Below are 10,782 nucleotides of genomic sequence, written 5' to 3'. Positions count from 1 at the left end.
ACTCGGCCCCACCAATTTGATCCATCCGGCGCCACCGAGTTCCTTTGACATAGCCACTGCCAGAAACCCTAATCAATTCGGTCTCACCAATAGGATCTCGGTCTCACTGAGATGGCCTAGCAAACTCTCTGTTGTCTGTTGCAATTATTTTGGCTCACCGAAATGAGCAATCGGTCCCACTGAGTTTGCCTGACCAACTCTCTGTTTGCTCATTGCTGAAATCGGTCCCACCCAGTTCATGCAATCGGTCACACCGAGGTGAGGTTTTTCCTTAACCATAGCACATCGGTCCTATCGAGTTGATCATGTGGGTCCCACCGAGAACTCTGACGTTCACATTGTGAACTGAATCGGTCTCACCGAGTTCACCTATTCGGTCTGACCGAGTTGGGTCAAATGTGTGTAACGGTTAGATCTTGTGTGGAGGCCATATATACCCCTCCACCCCCTTCTCTATTCAAGAGAGAGCCATCAGAACGTGCCTACACTTCCACTACTCATTTTCTGAGAGAGAACCACCTACTCATGTGTTGAGACCAAGACATTCCAATCCAACCACAAGAATCTTGATCTCTAGCCTTCCCCAAGTTGCCACTCAAATCATCTTTCCACCATAGCCAAATCTGTGAGAGAGAGTTGAGTGTTAGGGAGACTATCATTTCAAGCACAAGAGCAAGGAGTTCATCATCAACACACCATCTATTACCTTTTGGAGAGTGGTATCTCCTAGATTGGTTAGGTGTCACTTGGGAGCCTCCGTCAAGATTGTGGAGTTGAACCAAGGAGTTTGTAAGGGCAAGGAGATCGCCTACTTCGTGAAGATCTACCCAAGTGAGGTCCTTCGTGGGCGATGGCCATGGTGGGATAGACAAGGTTGCTTCTTCGTGGACCCTTCGTGGGTGGAGCCCTCCGTGGACTCACGCAACAGTTACCCTTCGTGGGTTGAAGTCTCCACCAACGCGGATGTACGATAGCACCACCTATCGGAACCACGCCAAAAATCTACGTGTCTCAAATTGCGTTTGCACACTCCAATCCCATCCCTTTACTTTCTTGCAACATGCATGCTTTACTTTCCGCTGCTCATATACTCTTGCCATGCTTGCTTGAAATATATTGTGAATGCTTAAACTTGTTCTAAAACTCCACCTCAACTTGAAGAACTTAAAAACTGCTACTTTTGCTTGTTGAGAGTCTATTCACCCCCCTCTAGACACCTCTTCTCGATCCTTTCACTTTTGTTGCTTCTTTAGTGATGTAAAAGGTTGACAGACCAACAATTGAGGTGAACCTCACATCAAAGTCACAACATCCTACATGCATAAAACCAAACATAGTTCAACCAAAGCACACTCCCAGTAAACAAACTACCAACGAAGTTGCTACAATATATAGGAACCAAACACGCGAAACGTCAAACACACATGATGTCATAATGTGAAGGATATACTGGCCAGTTCACTCGATTCATCCGTAAATAACTTAAGCAAGTGTTCTACTCTTCTTCCTTCTCCACATTTCTGCACATGATAAAAGACAAGATAAGTTAATGAATGATAAGGAAAAATAATAATAATTAACAATGCATACAAACACTTACTTCTTATATAGTTTGCATTTCTTGCTATGTCTAGCGTGTCCTAGCAATTTGCAAGTTTCGCACCAGGTTTTCAACTCATCATAAGAGAGTGGTCTACCATTTTTCGAGACAGGGCGGTTCTCATCTACCTTTGTTGCACCTTTGCTTGACACTTTCACAGGATTTTGAACTGCAACCATGTTGCCTTCACCATCATCTACATATTCAATTGCGCACTTGCCGAGATCACACGTTTTCTTGCTCAAATTTTCCTATAGCAGATCATATTCATGTCTCTTAGCTATCACGGCCTTCAAACTCTCCTATAACTAATCCCACAAAGCTAGGTGTTTGCATGCCGCATGCATAGTTTTTGACGCTAACACACTGACATGGCTATATTACATTCTTTCCCCTACCCCAGTCCAACCAAATCCCAACAGATCACTTGTGCGCCTCACGGGCAGTCCCAACCTTGCTTCTTTCGTGAACCGAACAAGAACTAAACACTTTGGTATTTCAGATATATTCATGTACTTCAGTACATGGAATATGTACTTGCAAGGTAGACCCTTTCAAATCATTCTTCTGCAGCTGCACCTTATAGTTTCTGCCGAATTTACTGGTGTATACTCCACCCAAAAATGTCTCTTCCGGTTATTCTTCTAGGCCACGATGTACTACTGTGATTCGTCTCTGAGCATTATTTCTACAATCTCCATGACGTTGCTGGAGTGAAGACGTGAGAAGTAGCTCTCAAGTTCCCTGGAGATAGTGTTTTTTACTATTGTTCCCTGGAGATAGTAATTGGCACCAGTAAAGTCTGTGAGGCCGTGCAGTCATCTCGCGCCTCGTTCTCACGGATACGTACAACGACGTTCTCATAGTGCAAAATCATATCCACCAGGGTCATTTCACCGTCTTGGTGGAGGTGAAGGCATGAGTTCAAACTTTCACTCCTCTGCTTGCTTTTCATGCCAAGCCAAAACCCCTCTATCAGATAAGCTGTGGCCCATAGTCTCCTCTTCTTACACATCCGTCTCAACCATGTTACTATTTTTTTCCAACTGCCATCTTTTGGCAAACGCATGCCATCTCTCCTCAAACGTGGACATGCTGTAGTACAGAAGAGCTCGGAACTGGTTCAAGGACTTGTGACTGAGGTGAATCTTCATATATTTTTCTATATGCCACGTACATATACGGTGCCACGCGGCTGGCAAGACTTCGCGAATCGCCCTGATCATCGCAGCATCGGCGTCCGTGATACAGTCTTCGGTAGCTTCTGACACATGGGCCTCAAAAAAGTTTGCAGCACCCACACATATGTCTCTTCGGTCTCGTCCGGAACTATGCCACAACCAAAAACAGTGGTCTTCCGGTGTTTGTTAAGACAAGCAAAAGGTATGAATGGCATACCATAGAGGTTCATCTTGTATGTGTTGTCAAATGCAACCACGTCGGCGAAGTCCTCATAGTCATGACGAGACTGGGAGTCATAACAGAACATTCTATTCATATGTCCTTCTTTATCTAGCTTGTACTCGCAAAAGAAGCTAGGATCCCTCTCTTTCCTACTGGCCATGATGCCTATGGCTGTGGCAACATCACCTTTTGAAAGCAGCTTCCTCTTCTCCCTGGAGCAAAGGTTGTATATATGACGCCTCGTAAAACCAACACCGCAGTACCATACATGTTTGCTGACGAAGGAATCCATAATGGTGTGAATTCTAATCCCTGCGGCTCCCATGGACAATATCTCGGCTTTCTGGCACTCTTTGATTTTTCTGTGGGACCAAAGGAAAGGTACTTCGTCCGGTCTTGCCAACATATGGATATGCTTGCCCTCAAAACTTTCAACACACCAAACCCCACCCTTTTCATCAAGCTTCACGGTCAGGTGCGCTTCACAGTTGTAGCGTGACTCGGGTCGGTGCCTACGGGTGCGTCCTTCCTTGGTTAGCAACTTGCTGTCATGCTTCCCTTCTCTGGAACAAACATACCACCTATAACACATATGATGTGACTTAGTTTTGCTATACCTGACCTTATCCTTTCTAATGTTGAAACCATTATCTCTAGCATAGCTGTTGTAGAAAACGAACGCTGCTTCTTGAGACATAAAGTCATCTCTCTTATCTTCATGAACATATCCCTCTTATCATCTGCATGCGCAATATCTTGGACATTCTCTTTCCCCCCATCTTCTGTCACCTACACAATCAAAACATAGCCATGAAAATAGTTTTCTATGGTTTAACATTACTTCCATACAACATTGATTACATACATACCTCACTCATGTTGACCAATGACTGCGACTCCCCGGTTCGTCATCAAGGCCTGTCTCCGCATCGGATTCACCGTAATAGTCGTACGCATTATGAGATCCTGAAATTAGCTAAAAATTACAACACAAATACATAATTAGTTATCATATAATATAAAGAGAAAAATTCAATTTGCATGCATGCCAAAAAAATTCCACTTCCGTACCTGACTAATGTAATCTTCATTCAAGACCTCGGAGTTGTTTTCCTGACCATCATCATCCTCGTCCATCTATAAATTTTCAATACAAAAATATAATATTGTCGGATGCCACCAAAAAATTAGAACATGATAATGCCACTCACATTAAGATCATCCCCTTCGTTCCCATTTTCTGACCAATCTGCACTATCTGAACTTTCATCATCTGACCAATCATCCATCCAGTCCTTCAGCAGTTCTCCAAACTCCATGTCTACCATGATATCAGTTAACTCATTGTCTGCCATTTCCTACAACAAATAGTAAGTGTTATCACATGTGCAAACAATATCAATAATGAAATAGAGGACACATAGCACAGGATCACGAACTTTAAGTAAACTACCCCAACCGAGGGCGTTCAGATCGTGCAAACCTAGTAAGGAACATGGCCACGGCACCCTTCCTGATCACTTTGGATCGCGAGGAGCAGCACTACCAAATCTAGATATGTGATTACCTGTGCTGCCGGATATCTAGGTTAGCCGCCACATCAAATAACGATAGCCATCGTGCACACAGCCGACGACAACCGACGCTATGTTAACCCTAGACAAAGAACCTAGATCACGAGGAGCACCACTATCGGAACAAGATCTACGATCGCCTGCGCCGCCGGGTAGCTACGTTACCCGCCCCGCTAGGTTAACCACTACCACGAAAACGGCGGCAGTTTGTTTGATGCTGCCGCGAGCGAGACAAATGGGGGGACGCGGGATGCGGTACCAGCGAGCCCTGGAGATTCACGACGGCGCCGCGCGCGCTGTCCGACGATATCACCGGCGACGAGATGGCCGCCGCCGATATTCGTAAAGAACCTCAACTAGAGTAATGCGTGAATTATGAAGCTGCGTGAATGATTGGATTCGGCAGGTCGTATGTGATCGTGGGGTCGTGTGATTTTTTTCGGGGAAGGGTACTGTACATATATGGTCTGGGTTATACGGGTTAAACAGGGCTTGGATCTGGGTTACAGCGGGCCAAGGGAAAAATAAACTCGCGAGGGACAAGGGTACGAAATTCAGTTAGGGGGAGCACTGAAGCAACGCTCAATGAACATTGGTAACTCGTATGGTCATAACTTAAAACAACTCACGTCAACCAGTAAGCTTCACACCTCAGAGTTTACTACAGTCGGTGGGGACAAATGACATTTGCCCTACGGTGATGTCAAACAGCATCTGTATATTCTGCTGCTGGAAATTGCCGAGAATCGAAGTCCACGTCGTCCCACCAATGTTCAAGCAGAACGACGAGTCCTCTTCGTCGAAGGACATGTAGTTGTCCCTATGCAGCGTCATATCCGCACCGCCGGCGAAGTGCAGCACCATGTCCGGCATGGCCGGGAGCTGCCGCTCACCGGCAGGAGCCGGGAAGCAAGGGTTGTCCAGGCTCGTGGCGTTGATCGCTGGCTGGCCGAGCAGCTCGGCGACGTGGTTGGCGACCACCCTAAAAGCACTTTCCACGAGGACCGTGAAGATGGTGCCGGAGTCCACGATCATCCCGCCGGTGCCGTCGGCCTGCAGCGCGAATGTTTGATTCGGGATCGGCAGGAGAGCGTCACCGAGCGATATGCCCTCGAGGGAGACGTAGTACCACGACCGACCCTGCGGGTTCTGCACAAGTGGCGTCGACTGCACGGCGGCGCCACCACTGGCAGCCAGCTCCGCGAGGGAGCCGAACAAGACTGGGCTGCCGAGACTGGTGTTGAAGAAGTCGGTGAGGCAGTAGCTGAACTTGCCGACCCCTAGCTGCGCCACGAGGGACAGGCTCCCACGGCCCAGGCCAACCGTCCCGGTGGAGTTGTACGAGTCGCCCCCGTTGTCCGTGCCGCAGCCGAACGCCACGCCTCCGGCGGAGGCGGCCGGTGCTTCGCCGGGCGCGCTAGAGCCGAACGTGATCGTCTCCGTACCCAAGCCACCTGCCGAGTAGGCGCCGTCCTCGTACCCATAGCGGTACCTGCAGAGCGCGGTAGGGGTGCAGTTGCGGCTCCATATGGACAGGCACGTAGCGCTGGAGCAGGGCACGGGGGAGAAGCTGGAGGAGGTGGTCGGGTCGTAGACGGGCGTGTCCTGCGGGAAGCAGAGCTTGCACGGCTGGCACTGCGTCCATGTGAGGTCGCTGCCGGTGTCGGCGAGGGCGACGAACGGCACCGGCGGCGTCCCGATGGCGAGCTCCATAAGGTACTCGGCCTGGCCCGAGCGGAGCCTTGGCCCGGCGTTCGAGCTGGAAAGCGTTGTGGAATAGCCTGGTAGCATCGAGGCCGCTCGGAGGCGGCTTCTGTGCACGGCTCGGCGCATCAGCTGTGCCTTGGTGAAGCCGAGTTTGGAGTCAATGTGGGTGAGCGTGGAGCGGTAGCCGGACGCCGCCGAGCTGGCCAGTGAGGCAAGTAGGAGCAAGCTCAGAGCTTGTAAAGGAGCCATGAAATCCAGCGTATGGATGGACTGGATGATCAGTGCAAAGCTCGAGTAAATTTGTTGAAACTTGCAAGTCTTTATATAGGAAGGTTTTAGCGGCTAAATTTTGATGTCTTCCTCTCGGAAGACCCTGAACCTTCTGACAACGTCAAGGTCACCATGAATGAATGACAACAGTAAGTAGTAGTAGATCGTTAACAAACTGATTATACTACTCCGATCTTTAGCATGCGGACGTAGATGTTGTCATCAAGGGCGGAATAAGCTATGGAGCAGAGTAGGACGTCCGTCTGCCCATATTGTTGGCGCTAACCGCATAACCCCTGCTGCCTCGGACTCCTCTGGCCTCTAAACCTTGTGCCGCCATTTGCCACGGATGTGCTGAGCTAGGAAGAAACGACCCGGCCAGGATGGAAGGGGCCTTCAGCTTTAGACTTAAATATTAGTGTTAAAAAATATCTTACATTATGGAAAGGAGGGAGCTAGCTAGCTAACACTAGTGCCTTTATGACCGTCTTGTTCATCTCACATTGGTGTGCAAAGATGCCTTACATGCTACTCGCTCTATTCCTAAATACTTCCTCCGTTATACTAGAGTTGAGGAAATATAAGTCTTTTTAAAGATTTTTAAAAAAGACTACATACAAAGTAAAATGAGTGAATCTACACTATAAAATATGTTTATATACATCTGTATATAGTTTGTATTGAAATCTATAAAAAGACTTATATTTGAAAACAGTGATATTATTTACCTTTGTCACACGCCACTCTGCTCTAGGATTTAGGGGCCCTAAGAGAGGCCCTTTTTTCAAGGGAGGATGGGGATAGACAAGCCATTTTCTTAAAAATCAATGATATAGGACTTAGATATGCAATACTTATGACATATCTAATACTTTAGCAAAACTGTTTTCTTATCCTATATCGGAATTGCTAATTCGCAGTCGCTGAGAGTTTTGTTGATTCTCAGGCGATGTGCGATCCGCTTGATTGATTGCTAAGACTAGGTACAGCATTTTTTCTTTCTGAGGATCATTAGGTACAGCGGCTGCGCACACAGGGGGGGTGGAGCTACGCGGGTGCAAGGGCCTGCCCTGTTTGTGGGCTTCTTCTAACAGGCTTTTGTTCCGTTCGTTGGGCCTATCTCGTCTCTTTCTTTCTTTTTTGTTTGGTTGTGTAGCTTAGCACTTTTGTAGCAGTAACATTTTTAGGACAATTTAGAGTGCAGTGTTTCGTATTCTTTTTCATGTGGTTCCTTGTTGAACCATGCATGAATATGATCAGATTTTTTTTATCAGACCCAAAATAGCGTAAACTCGACAACTCTTTTTTTTACATTTCATGACAGTCGTAAAATCGTGTGAGCTGCCTTTTGTGTCAATGTACTCATTTGTTTTTGCTGTCATTATTTACTATTGGTGACGTCGTGGACTTATCTAAGAATAATACTCCATTCGACTCGTATTAATTAATGTTGCTCTAGTACAAATTTGTACTAAAGTTTTACTAAAGCAGCGTCAATTAATTTGAATCGAAGAGAGTACTTGCAATTTCTCACAGATGTACATTTACACCATTTCTAAACAGTACAACATGGTTGCTATGTGTGTGTTTCATAGGCCGATTATACCTCAGCTACACTTTTGTTTCAAATGGATGCAGTTGCCCTTTTTCCTAAAAGCACAACTAGCACAATGTATGCATTTTCTATTCTGATTATATCTTAGTTGCACTTTCTCAGATATGTATGGCTGTCGTTTCAGAAAAGTGCAACTATGTTGCTCTGTATGTATTTTATAGACTTACTTTTATATAAGATTAATTTCACATTTTTTGGAATGTGCAATTATCATTTTTAGAAAAGTGCAAATGGACTACTATGTATGTATTTTCTAGGTGATTATACCTAGTTGCACTTTTGTACAAAACTACTTACACTTTTTGCAGAAATGTGCAACTACCATTTTAGGAAAAGTGCATCTGAGTTCTATGTATGAATGTATGTACTATCTAGTTTGATTATTTCCGAGTTGCACTTTCCTAAAGAGTACTTGAACTTTTTTAAAATGTCCAACTACCATATTTTGGAAAAAGGCCACTTGGTTTGCTATTTATAATTTTTTATCCGCCTGATTAATCAATTTCAATGTTCAATATGTTGTAGATGTACCTTAAAAAAATATGTAACTACTCCTATTTGAAAAGAGCAACTAGGTTTGCTATTCTTTTTATCTCGTAAGTATGCTTCATTTGTTTGCTTTCTATAAACTTTTCTTCCGCCCCCCGCTGTATATTTCCATCAGCAAAACGCATTTTTTAATAATAGAAGCCTAGTACAATTAAGGAACAGGATAAAAGCTCTTTTGTGGCCCAAAAAAAATGAAGCACACATGCCTTTTCAAATAATTATGGACACAAGGAGAAGCCCATAAGCATACGCACGCTTCGAAATGTGTGCGTGTGGAGGGGGATAGGGGGTAGGAATCAATTAATTAAGGAGTACCCCTTGTAAGGCTCACGCAATGTCACTTTCTTGGGCCTGGGAGCACGCCAAGTGGTGCGCCCAGCCGCCGCCATGTGTCGCTCGTTGGGCACACCCTCGGATTTTTTTGCATGCGCTTTCCTTTTCTGGGTTTTGTTTGTTTTGGGGTTTTTTGCTTGGTTTTTCCTAGGGTTTGATGATTTATTTGGTTTCTTAGGGAAGCAACTTTTCGCAAGATGCACAACTATGCTTCCCAAAAAGGAAAACCGTAGTTGTGATTCCTCAAAAAAGGGAGAAGCATGGTATGTGCTTCTCAAATATGAAAAGGCATAGCTTGTGCTTCCCAAAAAGGGAAAAGCACAGTGTGCTCCCCAAAACAAAGTTTTTCCTTTCTTTTTTAGTTTTTCCTTGTTTTAATTTTGTTTTACTGGATATTTTTGGTTTCCGGTTTTTCGTGTAAAAAAGGTCATCAAACCCTACTAACAGGGGATCTAGTTTCAAAGATGTCGACATGAGAAATCCAACGATGAATATGGTTCGTGATTTGGACACATGGTTCAAGAGATAAAATACTTTGAAAGAACAAATCGACGAAAAAAGAGAAAATATCCCAGGTTGCAACAAGTGGCGCACTTGTTAGGACCGGAGAGAGGTGGAGTGCCATTTGTGAAGGGTACCCCTTAATTAATGATTTCAAAGTATTTGGTTGTGTACTTTGAATATTTGAGAATATTTTAGAGCAGGACGACGACGACTTTGATCCGAAGGACTTTGCGGCCGATCCAAAGAAGAGTGGTAGCGAAGAAAGCTTCGACATGCGGGGCGACGAGTTGTTGTGTGATGCGTGGTTGGACACTAGCATCGATGCGATCCATGTTGGGGAACGTAGTAATTTCAAAAAAATTCTACGCACACACAGGATCATGGTGATGCATAGCAACAAGAGGACCAATGAAAATCTTTTGTGACAATACTGGTGCAATTGCCTTGGCAAAGGAATCCAGATTTCACAAGAGGACCAAGCACATCAACAGACGCTTCAATTCCATCCGGGACCAAGTCCAAGTGGGAGACATAGAGATTTGCAAGATACATACAGATCTGAATGTTGCAGACCCGTTGACTAAGCCTCTCTCACGAGCAAAACATGATCAGCACCAAAACTCCATGGGTGTTAGAATCATTACTGTGTAATCTAGATTATTGACTCTAGTGCAAGTGGGAGACTGAAGGAAATATGCCCGATCACTTATGCTATTTCGAGAACAGAACCGCAATAATAAAGTTATTATTTATTTCCTCCATGATAAATGTTTATTATTCATGCTAGAATTGTATTAACCGGAAACATAATACATGTGTGAATACATAGACAAACATAGTGTCACTAGTATGCCTCTACTTGACTAGCTCGTTAATCGAAGATGGTTAAGTTTCCTAGCCATGGACATGAGTTGTCATTTGATTAACGCGATCACATTATTAGGAGAATAATGTGATTGACTTGACCCATTCCGTTAGCTTAGCACTTGATCGTTTAGTATGTTGCTATTGCTTTCTTCATGACTTATACATGTTCCTATGACTATGAGATTATGCAACTCCCGTTTACCGGAGGAACACTTTCTGTGCTACCAAACGTCACAACATAACTGGGTGATTATAAAGGTGCTCTACAGGTGTCTCCGAAGGTACTTGTTGGGTTGGCGTATTTCGAGATTAGGATTTGTCACTCTGATTGTCGGAGAGGTATCTCTGGGCCCTCTCGG

The 10,782-nt window shown here is 45.0% G+C and overlaps 1 protein-coding gene across 1 annotated transcript; it reads right to left on the bottom strand.

Annotated features, from left to right (window-relative positions):
- Positions 1 to 5,229: 5,229 nt before the first annotated feature.
- Positions 5,230 to 6,534, bottom strand: LOC123055703 (aspartic proteinase nepenthesin-1-like). Its single transcript, XM_044479604.1, has one exon. The coding sequence runs from the start codon at positions 6,532 to 6,534 to the stop codon at positions 5,230 to 5,232; it is 1,305 nt and encodes a 434-aa protein (XP_044335539.1).
- Positions 6,535 to 10,782: the final 4,248 nt, after the last annotated feature.

Source organism: Triticum aestivum, chromosome 2D, assembly GCF_018294505.1.
Source record: "Triticum aestivum cultivar Chinese Spring chromosome 2D, IWGSC CS RefSeq v2.1, whole genome shotgun sequence".
NCBI classification, from domain to species: Eukaryota; Viridiplantae; Streptophyta; class Magnoliopsida; order Poales; family Poaceae; genus Triticum; species Triticum aestivum.
This window is presented reverse-complemented; position numbering and strand designations above follow the sequence as displayed.

What these genes read in the sequence shown, in the direction of transcription:
- LOC123055703 (XM_044479604.1), bottom strand. Translation starts at nt 6,534, where the DNA reads ATGGCTCCTTTACAAGCTCTGAGCTTGCTCCTACTTGCCTCACTGGCC.